General features: G+C 46.7%; 1 protein-coding gene across 1 annotated transcript in view; it reads right to left on the bottom strand.

Moving 5' to 3' along the window:
• Positions 1-17,675, bottom strand: part of LOC103184058 (probable E3 ubiquitin-protein ligase HECTD4) — a 91,750-nt gene that overhangs the window by 13,295 nt on the left and 60,780 nt on the right. Inside the window, 30 exon segments of the mRNA XM_042337386.1 lie at positions 541-746; positions 1,417-1,547; positions 2,268-2,473; positions 2,714-2,749; positions 2,752-2,890; positions 3,152-3,316; positions 3,948-4,084; positions 4,642-4,779; positions 5,191-5,317; positions 5,428-5,564; positions 5,997-6,234; positions 6,709-6,872; positions 7,779-7,858; positions 8,069-8,217; positions 8,619-8,780; positions 9,339-9,442; positions 9,846-9,961; positions 10,256-10,425; positions 11,095-11,259; positions 11,879-12,061; positions 12,534-12,669; positions 13,080-13,282; positions 13,639-13,720; positions 14,035-14,224; positions 14,832-15,112; positions 15,268-15,421; positions 15,894-16,078; positions 16,713-16,859; positions 17,198-17,364; positions 17,471-17,612. Coding sequence (XP_042193320.1) covers positions 541-746; positions 1,417-1,547; positions 2,268-2,473; positions 2,714-2,749; positions 2,752-2,890; positions 3,152-3,316; positions 3,948-4,084; positions 4,642-4,779; positions 5,191-5,317; positions 5,428-5,564; positions 5,997-6,234; positions 6,709-6,872; positions 7,779-7,858; positions 8,069-8,217; positions 8,619-8,780; positions 9,339-9,442; positions 9,846-9,961; positions 10,256-10,425; positions 11,095-11,259; positions 11,879-12,061; positions 12,534-12,669; positions 13,080-13,282; positions 13,639-13,720; positions 14,035-14,224; positions 14,832-15,112; positions 15,268-15,421; positions 15,894-16,078; positions 16,713-16,859; positions 17,198-17,364; positions 17,471-17,612 — 4,640 coding nt within the window.

Here is a 17,675-nt window from a genome sequence, read left to right as displayed (position 1 = left end):
TATTGGGAGTAATCGAAGTATTGTAACAGACTCTGAGAACTAGCAGTGAGGAATGTATCTGAGAGGGTCAGGAAACAGAGGCCTGAGATCTAGACCACATGGCTGGCCAGGCAGTTGCAGACAATATAGTGGGGTATTGAGCAGGGGGGTGAATTGTGAATAGTGAGGGCGAGATCATGTAGGAAGGGTCACAAGACACCAACTGGGAACACAGGTACCTGCACCGCTGAAGGACTGAATAATGATAGGGAGCGTGGCAGGTCACTGTTAGAGCGCTAACATTTTCCTGTGCTCTTAAACCTCGTGTATGTCAATATCTATCTACCTCATGCAGTTACATTATGAATGGTGCAATATTAAATTTCAAGGATTAATGTTAGCGGTACAGTAACCGACACCAAAGGAGATTAAAATGATTTCAAGGTTAAATCTAAAACTCAAAGATTTTTTTAAGTAAGAAAATACTGATTCTATAGGAGAGCGTTCATCGCAAGAGTGAACAGTCGAACCAACAAGAGACGATCGCGATATCAAACGTACCTAGTTTGACATGTAGCTTATCAGTAGGTATAGCCACGGTGGGGTACTGGTTTGTGGTTGGGGGAGGTGTCAGTCCCGTGTTGGTTGGCGAGGCATCTTTTGGATAACACACTGCTTCCGTGAGGTTGAGCTGTCCGTTTCTCCGCACTTTGTGACCCAATCCGTAGACCAGCACTCTAACCCAGGGAGCCTTGTACAGAGAGGAACTAAGCAATGTAGAAGAAAAAGATTATTTTTTGTACATCTTAGTCCACTCGTTCAATAACACTGAAAAATATTTACTGCGCGTAGCTAACACACTCGCCTCTCGGATAGGCTTTAAACAGGTGTTGAGCTCAGTTTAGGATACTCCAACGTGTGTACAAGGAGGCACTGCATTGTCAGAGGTTGAGAGGAGAAACTGAGGTCCTGTCTGCCTGGTTGCCATGATACCCATTTCCTTGGTCTACAAGCCTCAAGATGAACTGGTTATTCACTTCATGCATGCGAGACCTTGCTTACAAAATGATTTAACTACAACATAATTTGACAGTAATTCCCTAAGTGCTAAAATCTTCTGTACAGGGTCCGTCACATATACACTACACACAGCGTCAAGTGCACGTTCAGCCTTTCTGCCCCCACTCTCTGGAACTGCATCCCGGAGTCCCTTTGCTTTGCCGCTTCCCTTGCCTCCTTCAAGTTCCGGCTCAAAACCTTCCCCTTTAACCGCACCTTCGGTCATCTTTCCCACCCCCTTTGCCCCCCCACCCCTTCCAAATCCAACCTCCAACTCGGTTGTAAACCCTCGACTGTCTGCCTTGGGACGTCCTCCCGACGTGAAAAGCGCGATATTAATGCAATTGTTGTTGTTCAGTACATTTCAGTCCTGCTTACTCTTTCCGAAATCCTGTTGGACTTTCCTTGCAGGACAGCATGACAAAGGCAGCCCCGGGGAAATGCACGTCCATGCTGACTTTGGACTCAGTCACTGGGAACTCTTCAGATGGGAACTGCTCCGGGGCATTCTGCAAGACAACCAGCAAAGCCAGTGTGAACCATCCACAGAATCTTACAGCACAGGAGGCCATTCGGCCCATCGTGTCTGTGACAGCTCCTTGAAAGAGCTACCAACTAGCCCCACTGCCTCGCTCTTACCCCATAGCCCTGCAAATGTTTCTTTTTCAAGTACATATCAAATTCCCTTTTGCTTACGTGTCCAATATTTTGCACGAGTCGACTCGTGCTGAAGGCTGCCCATTCTTACAGCACATTGTGACTGTGCGATTATAGGTAACAGCTTTATAACAAGGAGAAACAAACAAGGCCTTCAGTATTGCCTGCGTTACTTTGTGAAATGTGTTTTGATGTGATAAGGCACAATAAGGCGCTAGGGGAAAAAAAAGCCTCTTTTTGTTTTCCTCAGTGTGCTCCACCTATTACATTTCACAGCACTAACTTTGCACTGAAGATGAAAAATTCGACTTATTGACCCCAATGATGAGGTGAAACAGGTTGATGTAGAGGTCTTGGTGGCTTCATTAACCTATTGTGAGCCTGGCAGCTGCTGAATGTCACACAGATGGTATATGAGCGTGACCCAGAAACACCTGCAGTCTGGACAATCAGGAAGTCAGGAAGCAGAGAAAGCCCTTTGCTCATTCTCTAAGCTTCACCGTGCAGCTTGAGAGGCTTTAATACGAGTGGCAGGTTAAAGGGGGGCTTTGGGAAAATTGTGAAATACTCGCCTGCAGAAAAGAGCAGATCTGCTTAGTTAACTCCAATAAGCTGTCCTCCCCCTGGTGTAAGGCCCGTGTTATGGCCACGGTGAGCCATTCCCTGATAGGCTTGGAGTTGCCCTGGTAGAAGAGATCAGTGGGAGAGCAGTTCTGTCCTTGGTTACAGTGCTGGAGGGACTGGGCCAGGAGAATTGAACAGGAGCTGATGGTTCCATCTGGAAGAGAAGATATATAAAGCATGTTTCTTTTGTCTACAATTACAGTCACTGGACTGTAAAGCGTTTTGAGGTGAGCTCTCACACATGTGCGTGAATGGTTGTTGTGTCTGCCTAAAGGTCACCACACTTCTCTCTATTGCTGACTGATCTTCAACGCTATGTACTTTGGAAGATGAACATCCCAAACAACAGAACAGACAAACGTAACTGAGCTTCAGTGTCCTGGAAGTTACTGACCTGAGAGCGGTGGTGCCAGCAGCTGGTTTGACAGAGCTGCAGGTGCTCGAGTGTGATGTCCCGCACGGCCGGGATGTGGAAGAGACGGGTGAAGGTGTGCGGAGCCTTGGGGGCGAAGATGTTCAGCAGCGCCATGCGGCAGTACAGCCTGGCCAGAGCCGCCTCACACCGCAGGAGCTCTCTAAGGCACGAGCAAAAAAACACCAATATCAAGGGTGATCAAAGCAGAAACTCAGCAAGGGGCAGCTTTCAAAATACAAGGCATTTGACAGTGGAATCGAAGAGTATTTCTGTCCTTCTTGGAACCCACCCCCTTACTCGATTTCACTGGAGGGGGGGACAAAGAGTAGTCGATTTCTAAAAGCGACATTGTGAGGAGTAGCGGGTTCGGTGCAGTTTTAAGGCTATTTTACCCAAGAGGGAAAATGTTGCTGAAACCTGCCTGTGGATCTGGATGTTGGTGTTGTCCAAGGTGACGAGTCCGTAAGCAGCCGTCCTGCGGTAGCCTGTGGGCGGCCTCTCCAGCATGTCGATCGGGTACCAGTAACGGACCAGGACACCCTCGCTCCGCAAATAGGTCTCCACCTGAACCAACTCGTTGACCTGACAGGCAACACGACAGGGACTTTAGAGCGGCAATGCACTTGGATTGCATTTGGATGCAACGTTTGTTTGTTCTTAGCTCTTCCACAAACTTCTCAAAGGATGTCAGCCTGGCTCAGTCAGAGTTAGAAGGTTATGGGTTCAAATCCCACGCTGGGAAAGTACAGTCTGAGCTGACCCTCCAATGCAGTGCTGGGGTGGGGGGGGGGGGGAAGGCGGGGTGTGCTGCATTGTTGGAGGTACTGTCCTTCGGATGAGAAATCATAAACTGAGATCCTACAGATGGCATTGTTTGAACAGTGAAGGGAGTTTCCCAGTGTCCAGGCCAATAATATCCCAAATAAAATTGGTCATTCATTTCACAACTGTTTACGATAAATTGCTTTGTGCAAGTTGGCTGCCTGTTTTGCTGACAAAATATAGTCACTACAGTTCAATACTTTGAGACATCCTCCTGACATGATAAGGCGCTGTATTAAATACAAGGAATATTATTGAAGGAGACTGAATTCCTCGCAAGCTGAGAAATTGAGGGAGAGACTCTTATCATCTCTAAACCCTTTTGGTGTCAAAGATCTGTGACACGGAGGAGAGAAAGGCAGATAAAACAAAATAGTATTTATTCACCTACCGAATCCACATCAAGAACAACTCCGTTCAAACCAAAGGTCTTCAACATTCCTCGGATGGCAAACTTGGGTAATGCAGTGCCACCTGTGCTGCTGTTGAGATTGTTAGTGTCTGGGTATCGGATTACCACAGTCAGGCCTGCGGGAGACAGAATGATAAAGGTGGGGGAGCAGTGATATTGGTGTCAATAACTATCATTCATGGAGTCCTGTAACTCAGTGGTTAGAGCACTCGCTTCGCAAGCGAGAGATCTGGGTTTGATTCCCGGCAGGGCGAAACGTTGGGCAAGTTTCCTTACTCCACACGCCTCTGATTACCTAGCAGTAAGTAGGAACCTGGGTGTTAGTCAATTGGCGGATTGCTTTCCGGGGGTAATAATCCTTTCAAAATAAAAAAAATGTGGTCACTCAATCCACGACTGTTTGTGGGACTCTGCTGTGTTTAATTGGATTGCGCATTTCGCCCACCAATATACAGTTAATTCACTTTACAGTATATTCTGTGAAGCCCTTTGAGACGTCTAGAAGATGTGAAAAGCGCTATATCAAATGCAAGGGTTATTATAAATTGGCTGCCGAGTTTGACTACAAATTACACAGGCCTTACCGAAACCGCAGCTGAATTTAAAGACAAATGATCTTCCAGCAGAAGAAATATGAAGGAATCAACTACAGGATACTGCAGGGAACTCTCACCTTTGCGGACTTTATCTGTGGTGAATTTATTGGCCTCGTCTTTGATGTCCTCAATGGTGGGAAGGTATAGGTCTCTGGGTATACCACCATTCTCTTCATACAGGAACTCCACTGTCTGCCGTGCTATATCCACCATACCTGCGAATAGATAAACAACACAGCTCAGGACACTGTTGATGACTGCAATGCCACTCTTGAACACGATACAATATAAATTTACATTTATAAAGAGACTGCCCTTCACGTTGGAGGACGTTTTGAAGATCTTGACACTGCTGCCTGGGGGGGGAGGGGGGCAGGAACCTTCTTTTTAATTCAAACAGACTTCAATCATCATTACAAGCTAATCGCACTAGGGGCTGTTTATCCACTCTGGGGGCTGAATTAGAAGGTTGCTGACCAGTTTTAAATACTAATACACTGGTAAGAGGGATGACGGATGCAGTCTGCGTAGAGACCTCGCTCTGTGACCTTTAGGAACATCTGAATGTTCAATGGAACAACCCCCTCCCACAGTTGCCTTCCGTCTCAAATTCACTGGTAACGTACCCAACTGCAGTGCTCCTTTGATCTGGTCCAGTCCAGACTTCCGTTCGGCTTCATTGCGGAACCTTCTGCGAATTGTAGGGAAGACTTTGGTTTCCCAGGCTTTAACCAGAAGTGCGTAGTGATCCTCCTGAGGCAGAAACGGGAAGAAACGGTCAGATTTATTTATGGTGCCTTTGTGCAAATCAACACTAACCCCTCAGCATTGATTCGTTCGGAGAGAGCCGTCGGGGCGCTCACCCGTGGGACATCGTCATCTTCATCGTCATCACTTTCATCGTCTGCGATCGGTGGAGGGTGGGAGTTCGGGCCCGAAGTCAAGAAGTTTTCATAGCTCAGTTCCACTTTGTAACGGCAGGAAGCACTGCTGTCATATTCTGCACAGAGAGAGAGAGAGGGACACACACACACACCCCAAGTGAGCAAGAGTTTGAGAGAGAGAGAGAGAGAGAAAGAGAGAAAGAAATAGGCCACAAGTTAATCAGGTTGCCTGCTATCTCCCCTATACTAAGCGAGTTGGCTGGTATCAAACGGGTTTCTAAGTATATGTGACTCTTTGGGAATAGTTGTTCAAATCAATTAACTTTCACACATTATTAATACATCTTCGGGCATTTAAGGTATTATGGTATTAATAATAATCCTTGCATTTGAGATAATGCCTCATCACGTCTTTAAGACGTCTCAATGCGCTTCACAGAATAGACTGTAAAGTGAATTGACTGTATATTTTGTGGGGTCGAAATTTGTGGGGTATTACGAGATATTAGGTTATTAATGTATTAGAGGTGTTATGATGTATTACGTACGCTGCTGAGCTACGGTGGTGGCTGCGATGCGACAGGGCGGCCCGTGAGAGCCGGTGTCGGAGGCCACGCTCGCCCCAGCGTCGTTGTCGCTGTCGGAGGCCATGGCGAACGGCAGAGCCTCGAAGTTGGCACTGATCTCCTCGGCCAGGTCCACGCACAGGTCGGCTGCGTTCCGGTGTGCCTGGCCCTCGGCGTAAGCAAAAGGACGGCAGCCAAAGTTAGCCCGAACTTTGGTGTTCTGGGAAAAATAAAACACGGCAGAAAATAATGTCTCATAGCTCAAACCAAACGGATAAATAAAAAAAAAACTACCTGGAGTCAAATAAAGAGGAAGAAATCCATTGGGTTACTTTTACGTCCCACGAGTTAGATTCTTTCTTGGCTTCTCCAGGAATAATAATAATAAAATACTCATATACACATTTACTCTCTCCCTCTTCTCGAAGTCAGTTCAGACCCCCCACCCCCACATATATATATTTTAAGCTGTGCAGTTTATTGACCTTAAGAGGGTTAAGGGCCGAGTTCTGTTTCCCAAGGGCTAAGGAACCAGTAGCTTCTGTCTCGGAGTCTAACGCGCTGTATGGCTAGCAATGGTTGGACCAGGCTCATGGCTGTTACAGCTCTAAAGGGAAGCACCTTTGGGTGATTAACTCGCCGAGTCCACAACACAAAACGTTTTAACCTCATCAGCAAATGGTAAAGCTGGTACCTTTTTCTGAATGTGAACCACAGGCCACATCCCCCCAGACACGTCCTCCAGGAACGGGCAGAGTCGCTGCCCGCAGTAGGTGAAGTAAACCCGGCCCTTGGTTGGTTGGCCTGGAGGTGGCGGAGTTCCCTCGCTTCTCTCCCATCCAATGCCCGCGATATCACCTGAGGGAAGACATGGTAACAGTGCAACGACCATATACTGTGGGACTGTGCCAATCGGTAATCATCCTTCAAGTGCAGAACACTGGAGAACTATCAAAATTCACTTCTCTGACATCTCTGTTCACAATATAAAATCTATTTTAACCTATTTTAGAATTTTATCATAACCCACCATAACCTGCTCACCAGAAACAACTCAATATTCAGTGCAATACCCTGCACTGTCACCTGGTGGCTTAATAAGATGTGTGCAACAACAACAACAACATTTACACAGCACCCTTCACGGAGGTAATGTCTGAGAACACTTTGCAAGACGGTGTTGATGGCTGAGCAAAGGAGAAGTGGTAAGTGGGTGACTACACATCTGTTCAAATAAGTAGGTTTTGAAGCAGGTCATAAAGAAAGGAAGGGGCAAGACGGAGGGGAAGAGGGAGGGAGGGAGTTTCAGAGGCGATCAGCTTAGGATCTGAAGGCTCTACCACTGATGCTAGCATGGTGAGGGCAGGGGTTGGATTCATAGAAAGCCCAAGTTAGGAGAAGGGTGGTAGATTGTGGAGAGAAAATGGGCGTGGAAGGATTTGTAGGTTAGGGTAAGGACCGTGAAATGGATCTGGGGTACAGCGCAGTTTGGTGCTGGTGACTTTTGTATGAGTTAAAGCTTAAAAATAGTGGAGCTAGGGAGATCGACAAAGACTACGTTGGATACGTTTAGAGAGGAGGTCACAAGGACATTTTGGAGGCATTGGGTGTAGATAGGGGCAGAGGCAGGTAATATGACGGAATCATTCATGATTGTCTGCTGCTCTGACAGAATTGCTCTGCCAAAGAGGTTCATGCTGTTGTATTACAGTAATGTTTCTAATTATTGTAATGACACAAACCAGTCCATAAGAGTGTGTTTACCAGGCAGGAGAGTCACATCCAATCGAACGCTCTTCCACTGCAGCAGACTGGACCCATTGTAATGCACTGCTCTGCCATTGCTGTCGACACAGAAATAGATTATCTTCATTTAACTTCAGGAAGCAGAAAGACTTATAGTACTGGTGAGTTTCCAGCGATGACTCACCACATTATCTGGGATGAAGTGGTTTAGCTATGATGAAATGCTAGTTGACCTCTGATCAATCTTGTACCGTGTTATTAAAGCTTGACTGTGAGCTGCACGTTATGGAGTGAGTGATGGCACTTACTTGTGGAACAGGCAGGTTCCCACAGGGTTTGTCCAAGCTCCGTCTCTTTTTTCTGCTTCTGTTGCAAATCCAAAGGACACGATGGGGCCACTGTCATCATCCGTGTCTCCATAGGAAACAATCTCTAATTCCCAATAAAACGACGGGGCCTTACAAAGACAATGACAGCACAGGGGTACAAGCATCAGCACCGAGTGACCATCACATTGAATCTTACAGTAGAAGGAGGCTATTTGGCCCATCAGCTCTTTTTCAAGTACCTATCCAATTCCCTTTTGAAAGCTACCATCAAATCTGCTTCCACCACCCTTTCAGAAGGATTTGTAACCTGTGGATCCAGCCGGTGTACAATAAGTCAAAGGCTGAACCACTTGAGCTCTAACAATTCGCTATTTGAAAACTGTTCATCACTTTTGAGTGAATCTGATCACACTGAGCCACATCTCTGCCTGCACCTGAAAAACCTGCTGGAGAAAATCCCGCAGAGTGGCTGCTGCACCAGTGTTTGTGTAACGGTTGTGTTGGTGGCTGTTTGACGCCGAGCTCCTACCTGCACAGGGATCGGTGAGGTGGCGTAGATGAAGGTGCCGCGAGGTAGGCCTCCTCCTGCACTTGGATCAGCCAGGAAGGTCACAGCAGTGAGGTGGGAGGAAAACATGCAAGCGCGCACTGGAGGGAAGACTCGTGAGGGGCACCAGGTAATTTCTTTGGGCTGGAAGGACAGAGAGAGAGAGACTCAACTTCTGCTTAAGTTCACTTTTTGTTTTAAAAGCCATGACAATTATCCACTCTTCCTATTAGCAAACTTGTTGCTTATTGGTTCAGTGCTTGTATTTGCCCCTACGAGAATGCAATAGTGGGCCGTATGTGTACCGCAAATTCAGTGATTACGAGCAGAACAAGATAATGAAACTTGTGTTTAAGATCTTGTGGAGTCCTGTAACGTATTGGTTAGAGCACTCACCTCGCAAGTGAGAGGATCCGGGTTCGATTCCCAGGTGGGGCAAAACCTTAAGTTTCCTTACTCCACTCCCCCCGGTTTACCAAGCAGGAAGTAGGAACCCAGCTGTTAGTCAATTGGCGGATCGCATTCTGGGGGCTCTAAGCCCTTCAAAATTAAATAAATAATAAAAATTTGGTCTCTCAATCCATGACATTTGTGGGACACTGCGGTGTGCAATTGGCTGCTGTGTTCCACCCACTGTGAAGCGAAGTCATAAGGCGCTACATCAAATGCAAGGATTATTATTATCTGACTGATGATCTGTACCTGTCTCCTGTCAGACTGTAAAGGGGGAGGAGGAGGCCGGGCACAATCCCGATATAGCATCCGTAATCGCTCACACTGCGCCTCCACCACCAGCATGCGCTCACCTGCAGACACAATTGACAACAGTAAAAAAAACTACCAGTTCACAGTCAGTTGCTTCATCTCACCCGGGAAGCTGAAAGAGATCATAACATCTTAATCTTACAGTATTAAGAAATTCATGTGTGTGTGGTGTGGGGGGAAGGAACAGGAACTCAAATCAGATGGTGAAACCATCTGGCGAGAGTGAAGTTAAAGAGTTTGCAGTTATCTAATCCAGAGGTTAATTTACAAAAATTATAATCATTTATGATACTTCATCCCATATAGGGCAACATCGAGCTGACAGTGTTTCTCAGTGTGGAAGTCAGCTGTGTGTCTAACACTGAGAGAAGTGTGTTCTCTCGATTAAGAGGCAGCTTGTGAATCTGCTGTGACTAGCGCTAGTTGGGATGTTTCCGTACGTACCAGGGCTGCACTCCTGTGCCACCAGGTTTAAAACCTCCACCGCAGCTGGACATTGCTGGATAAACTCCTCACAAAACAAGCTGTCCTCCAGCAATTGGGCCATCACCAGGCAGGCTCTGTAACAGCAACAACCAAACACCGATTAAAACACTTCCCTCATTGGGGTCTAAATTGTGGGATTTGTAAACAGTGATCGAGGCCGACTCTCTGAAACCTCGTTCGGATGCCGGTCTCTGACTCCGTGTGGCCCAGGCAACAGCTTCGTCTGGGAGAATTCTACAGGTGGAAGCTTCACTCGATTATCCTGACCAAACACTTCCCGACGAAACTATGTTCCAGTGCCATTTTGGATCAACTGACCAAATCTCCCACAGTGTTCACAATCGCACACCCACAGTGATCACTTTTACCTGGTTCTGATTTCGGCGAGAAGTCGTACCACTGCCATCACGGGAGTTGATCCATCGCCAGTTGCAGGCAGTGATGTGTGGATAGAGAGACTCCCTTCCTGGGGAAGCAACATGGACTGAACTGCCTGGACCACTTTTTCAGTGATGGACAGTTTGTGCAGAGGCAGCGCCTGGAGAAGCACAAAGATAATCAAAGTGCTGAGAAAGCCACAGATAGATAATCAGGTTATTCTCTGACCGGTTCACTAACCCCCAACTCATTTTCTTCCCCATGTTATTGGATGTTCCCTTCCTCCCCAACAGCAGACAATAGAGCCAAGAGCGAGAGGAACAAGTATCCAGTCACCTCTGCAAGCAGTCTTTCACCTTGTGTCACTTTGAAAACAGCGAATGGGAGCACAGATGGACAACTCCATCCGCACACGGTCCCATATCTGGACATCCAGGTAATCTCTCATTAAACCCGGAGTCAACTGCTCAGGAACACAACCTGTCAGCACATTAACCCACACCACCAACAGGTCATCAGACACCTCCGAACACACCTGAGACGAACAGGATGCAGACAAGAGCTTACAGATTTCAGCTATAAGATCCTTATAGGACTGCTGTGCTTGAGATCCAGATTGTGACTTTGGTTGAGTACAATTCAAATAAGTCCAGATCACTGCCCTGTCACTGCATAGAATTCAGACTTTCTATGATGAGACGTCTAGAAGGTGTGGGAAGCGCTATATCAAATGCAAGGATTATTATTATTATTATGCAGCAAAGAACTGAGAGATGCCACCTAATAACAGCTTCCCAGCACCACATGAAGGATCGACGATCAAACTCACCTCAGATCTGGGAGTGCAGAGTCTTTCCATTGGAACAGTCAGTATATCCGACGCTTTGGAGGTCTTCTTATAATCGCTGGGGGGGAATCGGACGGTGGCAATGCCTTCTTGCTCATTGATGGACATCACGATCCCAATGCTACCAGATATTCCCTTTCCTGAAACCTGACAGAGAACAATCATGTATGTGTAAGAACTAAACAGAACAAGAGTGCAGAGGCACTTCAGGCAACCATTTCCAGGTTGCATTCTGCAGTTCTTTCTGATTGACAGGAATCTTGAGAAAAAACAAACCCTTCAGTGTGGCTGATATATAGAATATATTGTATGATATATATAATATATAGAATATATATATATTATATATTATACAATATGTTATACAATATATTATATATTATATAATATATATATTTACACACCCAAAACAATGTTACTCCACAAGTTCGTAATTTCACTGTAAAACTCACATTGCCCACCTCTGCTCTACAATCAAAAACGTTACAAATCTTTCTCTCACACACACAAGCACCAAACCACTTGCTTTGTGTAGTGCAGGCAGCAATAAACGGTAGGGAATTGCCATAAAGTTAATAACTGAAAAAAACTTGATCGCAAAATGTATGATCGAGTTCAAGGATGTAACACTTTCAGACACATTGTGATTCAATGATCCTGTAACAATCCCTTGCTACTCCGGATTCTTTATGTAATTATGTCTTGATGGAAATGTCTAACGTGGATTATTCACTCCAAGGGGCGTCCCAAGACAGGAGGGGCTTACCTGCACTTCTGACCCGATTTTGATGGTCTCTTTGAAGCCCCCGAGGGCACAGAGCGCGGCCACCGCCTGCCGGCCGATAGCCTGAAGCTTGGCCAGTTTCCTCCCACTGCTGCTTCCATTCTCCAGGATACTCTCCGCGTATTTACCCAGCTGGGGGATGTACATCAGCGCTCGAGACAACACCTGAGGGTCCCAGAGAGAACAGGACCTCAGTAAAGCACTTCCAACCGGGGACTTGGATGTCAGGTAAGCTCTGGTACTCAAGCAGGTGGCAATTATTGATGTGCGAGCCTGAATGAAATGGATGGAGAGGTATTCGACTGCAGAGGGTGTGTGTCATAGTGGTGCCCAAACCATCGTTCAATGTTTGCCATCCTTGTGGTGTGATGTTAAACCAAGGTTCACGTGGATATTAAAGATCTAATGACACTTTGGGGGAAAAAAAGTTTTTTTTTCTGCTGTCCTGGTGAACAATTAGATTAATTAGCCATATACCTCACGGCTGTTTGTTGACCCACAACCTGTACATTTGCCTGCCTGCAAACCAGGGTCACCTCACTAAACACAGGCTACTTTACTGTAAAGGGCTCCTTCTTTACAGAGAAAAGCAGTCTGTCAGGAAACAATTCACAAATATTCTACTCTAGTTTGATACCTTCTCTGCAGTTGTGGTCCAGATCTGAGCAGTGCTGGACTCCGGGGCCATCAGTAAGTTGTGCAGCAAAGCAATGACCTCAGCCGCCATGCTGTTCGCTACATGGCCGCTGATGAATGGTCGGACTGGGTCCGTCCTGCAGGAGGGAGAAACATCATCAGTTTAATTGAGGACAAAGACACCCGCCATCTCCATACCTGATCCCATTCCACGAGGCAACCACAGTAGAAATTGGCAACAAGATATGAACGTCACCTATTTATAATGCTATTGGCTGTCCAGCACGGGCTGGTTGGGCTGAATGACCAGTTTCTGTGCTGTAAATTCTTTGTAAATTTATGGAAGTCTCATTTAATATTTCAAACACGTACTACACTTGCAATAATTATAATGATAAGATAGCACCTTATCACAGCATTGAAACATCTCAAAGTTCCCATTCTGTGAAGCGCTTTGAGACGTCTCGAAGACTTGATAAGGCGCAAGGATTATTATTGTTATTACTATTATTATTATTATCTGCTTTCCTGACCCAGAGTCCCGTACCTGGCCAGCTCGGCATTCTTCTCTCTGCAGATGGATGTCTGAGCTGTCTTCTTCTTGTCGCCAGTCGTCAGCCCGCTGGAGGTCTCCTGTGCAGCCGTCTCCACCGGTGGTCCCACGCTCACAATCAGTCCCGACTGCGCCCATTTTGTTGCCTTGCGTAAGGCGGCAATTGCCTCCTCGGTGATGACCTCGCAATAGCCACTCTGCAAAGTAAAGAGCCCTCAGTACCGCAAACCAGGCGCACGGTCAATTCATCAAATTACTGCTGCACACAAGGGGTGTGGCACCAAACTGATACATCAGCTGATTCACTCCTGGCCATAGAACTTGGATCCACATTAAGACCGCTAGCGTTCACCTCATACATAAATTATAATATGCTTCCTTTTATTAGGAATGCCTTTTATTCCCTCAATATATCTCTCCAGTTTTCCTTCAAGCCAACAATCCATTCACCCCTGTCAGGTTTTCACTGCAGTTTGCAGCGAGACATATCAAGAGTAAAAAAAAAAGAAAAAAAAAGGCTTTTGGACTGGAGTCAGCCCTTCGCTGGTCTTACTTTTGTCATGTCCCGATCCATCTTCACCACTTTCTCCATGTTGGCCCCGGTTCCCAGTCGGAAAGGCCGTCCCTCTGAACTGCTGTAAGGTGGGGAGAAGAAAGAATTATAGAACTCAAAGATCACTTCACAGCTCTAGTGTAATGTCACCTGAGAACGACTTGCACAGTGTAATCTTAGCTCTAATCTTAAAATAATTTTCTCTTGTCGTGCTCAACTGGGGTCCAGTGTCATTCTCCATTTACTGTGCTGATGCTCTTCAAGCACAAGGGGACGGGATGAGACAAAAGGTCAGTCAGATAAGCAAATGTTTCAGTTATCAAGCATACAGCTCCTGGCTCACAATTCACTCGACAAACTGGGTGAGGGGCTTTCACCAGCACATTGTGTAAGTACCTTAATAACGGCTGCAGGACTTCATGGGATGACTGGTCCTCACGTTTATGAATTAAGATGGACAGTTTCCCATCGACTGCTTCGCTCTCCTCTCCGCCCTCTTTGTCCGCTTTGATTGAGCTCTTTGGGCTGGATTTGGTGAAAGACGAACCAGCTTCGGAGGAGCTGGGAGACAGCAGAGTCTGGCAGCCTGGGACACAAGCAGACATGTGATCAGCAAATGGGGCTCACATTGCAAACGCTTTATACACTAATCTACGCTATAAAGCACAATAACAGAACAGCACTGTTTATCTACATTTATAAACAACACAAAGCTTTGATGTGTCCTTGGGACATCCTCCCGAAGTGAAAGGCTCCCGATAAATCCCGATTTGATTTATACAAATGTATTTGTATAATTATACAATTATAATTATACAAATACATTTATACAAATACATTTATAGATGTATACAAATATAATTTGTTGTGTGGTTAGCTGAAATGCAGTAGTTTACAAGCGGATACTGATAGAGCGGTTGGAGAGTAATAAGAATCTAGAATGCACTAAGAGTGAGATGGACAAACACTTGAGATTGAAAATACGAAGGGATGTGGCAGGAAGGTACAATTAGGAGCCTGTGGAAACAGTCTGTGGTGGAGTGGGCTCAATCTGGTTCCTAGTTTCCTAAACCACAACCTTTTGACTCAAGAGGCTAGAGTGCTGCTCACTTTGAGTCAGACTAATACAATCTCAGAATGAAGGGATCTCTCTAGCCCAGTGCCTGGTTGCTGCTCACGCCTCAGCAACGTACCCGGAACGACGTAATCAGCCAGTTTGGCCAAGAGCAGGGATGCAATATTGGAAGCAGGGTCCCCGGGATCATCTGCATCGTTCTCCAGTGCAGGCACCGAGTAGCTCCAGGGAGGCAGCTCCACATTGCCGCAATCCTCCACGCTCATGAGAGGCAGGGCTGCGCGGCACAGCTGAAGAATGATGAGCACCAGCTTGGGAGACGGTCTCTGGTCCAGGAGCAGGGAGAGCAGCTTGGAGACGCAGGCTGGCTGGCTCAGGATGGCTTTCCCAATCTGGCTTCTAACAGAGAGAGTGCGAATGGTGAGACAATAGAATCACAGGTATTAGCAGCCCAGAAACAGCTCATTTGGCCCATCGACATAAACAGTGGCAAGGGGGCTTATCATCTGGGGAGCTAGGGCACATTTAACAACACTATGTATGACCGTTGTTACCTGGACAGATCGTTGAGGAGGCTGAGGACATCCTGTAGGGCATCGTTCCCTGCAGCTTGGTTCCCGCAGCATTCGGTGGCCCGAGCCAGATGGTTGGTCAACAGGCTCGACACCTGACGGGCCAGCCCAGAATGCACCGCGTTCGAGGACACACCTGGGGGAGAATATATTAAACACGATAGGTTAAAGACGGCACTGATGACGAATGCCGCAATTTACCCAGAACCTTTCACATAGGGAGAAGGTCATTTGCTCATTTGCCGACTGTCTTAAATTGATGCCTTTGAGTCACTGATTCGACAAGTGGAAATCAGTTCCCTTGATTGACTATCGAAACCTCTCATCATTTTGGAGACCTTTGTCAGGTCACCCCTCAACCTTCTTTGGAGGCTCTCTTCAGGTGTCGGCGACACTGTGAGAAAAGGAGGTGTGTAAAAAAAAAAACAATGCTCTCCTCAAACCACCTCTTGCTAAACATATGATTTTACTCACTGAATCACCAGAGCTCCTTAAGTCACGCTATGCCAACGCTGACCCCAAACTTTTTTTTCTCTTAAAGAACTATTCAGCGCTCTGATTTTCAGATGGTTTCTCTCGTTTTTTTATTCTAATATAACCTCTCTCACCTTCTTCCTTCTCCCACTCCACGCAGCGGTTAGCCAGCACCTGGAAGGCAGCCCAGGCCATGGTGGCTACTTTCTGCTTCTTTGTCTGCTTCTCGCTGGAGGTGCTGTCTCTTTGGCTGCTCAGGCTGCACAGCCGGTCCATCAGCTGCACCAGGCCACTCCGCACCAGACATTTCTCTTCGCTCCTAAACACCGCACACGACACACAGAGCAACGAGGGCAGTGAAAAGACATACACCTCAAGGGGCAGTAGAACGGAATAAAACTCCCACCCGATGGAACATTTGTGGCTTAAATCTCTGCTAATTTGTTATTTCTACGATCAAAGAGTCCTCATGCTCTGGTTAGCCCGGCCTCATTTATTTATGGATTTATACATATGCCTACCTTGCCAGTCCAGATAACTTGCCACTGAGCCCTGCCCCCTCCAGTTAAGATTGATTCTCTATTCAAAGAACGTTTTCTTTGGCCACATGGGTTTTACAATATTGACTTAAAATTAAAATAGATTCATTTTCATAGATGTGAACAAAAAGAAATGGCGTTTTGAGACGTGAAACAGTTAAATTCACATGAAGACAGCCATGCTGTTACAAGATTAGGTTTACACTGTGCATTCGCCACAACTCATTACCCGAAGCACAAGATCCAAACTCCCACCTGTCAAAAAGTCATTTAGATTGCGAGTTCAACAAACACCTGGTGCATAAAAGCACAGGAAGCAATGACCCAGGGTGTTTGAAAGTCTACAAAGGACATTCAATACAGAAAGTTTGTCTGAAGACATCTTGGCTACCATGATAAGCACCTGCTTCCTACCTGGTGTATGGAATGGTACAGAGAAGGCCAATGCTGTTGGCACAGGCTATAGGGTAACGGGCACAAAGAGAAACGACAGAGGTCATGGTCTCGCCAAAAGCCTCCTGCACCTGCTCCACCATTCCACCGCACGTCAGCTCTTCAATCCTGAAACAACAGGGGTGCAGGTCTTTAAAGCGGCAGGGGCTTAGTTTTAACGGCTCATCCGAAACATGGCACTTACGACAACGCAGCACTCCCTGCTGTATTGCAACGGAAGGTCGGCACTTTGTGAGCGCAAAGTCTCAACACACGACTCAAGCCCAAACATTCTGATCCAGAAGAGCAGCAACACCGAAGCTAACTAATAAACAGTCAATTAACTTCTAGAGACGTCTAGAAGACGTGAAAAGCGCTATATCAAATGCAAGGATAATAATAATAAATAATAACTAGCGTGCATCTCGGTGCAGGATTTGTGGCCGTCACTGCTCTGTGCCTCTCACCTTGGCCCACCCTGTAGGACGGTGGTCACTGGCCCCACCAGGTGTGTGACACCGCCCACCCGGACGGCTGCAGTCAGGAGCTCCCGCATGTGCACCAGGGCTTGCTTCCTGGTGTTCCCGCGTCTCCACCGCGTCTGCGCCGCCAGGAGGAAACTGCTGCTCGACACCTGCAAAGAGAAGGCGGACAACACGTTGCTTTTATACCTCTTCACCCCCACCCCCCGCAACGTCCACGAACTGCTTGCTTCCGATTATAAAACTCTCAAAACCTACAGCCTGATCGGGGTTGGTCCCAATGAAAGCGAAAAGCTGCCCCAACAGCAAGCTGTACGTTGGCTTGTCGCGACTGTCCTCGATCGCAAGTGACTGGAGGAGAGTGAAGGAGCTGCTCCGATGGCTGTTTCCGTGCCGCCTCCTGGTGGAAAAACAAATGAACTCTTAAGACATTCAATGCAAGGCTACTGTCTCAGCGTGACTT

The sequence above is a fragment of the Callorhinchus milii genome, unplaced genomic scaffold (assembly GCF_018977255.1).
Source record: "Callorhinchus milii isolate IMCB2004 unplaced genomic scaffold, IMCB_Cmil_1.0 Scaffold8, whole genome shotgun sequence".
In the NCBI taxonomy this organism is placed as follows: Eukaryota; Metazoa; Chordata; class Chondrichthyes; order Chimaeriformes; family Callorhinchidae; genus Callorhinchus; species Callorhinchus milii.
The sequence above is the reverse complement of the archived record's forward strand: the minus strand, read 5'-3'. Positions and strand labels throughout refer to the sequence as shown.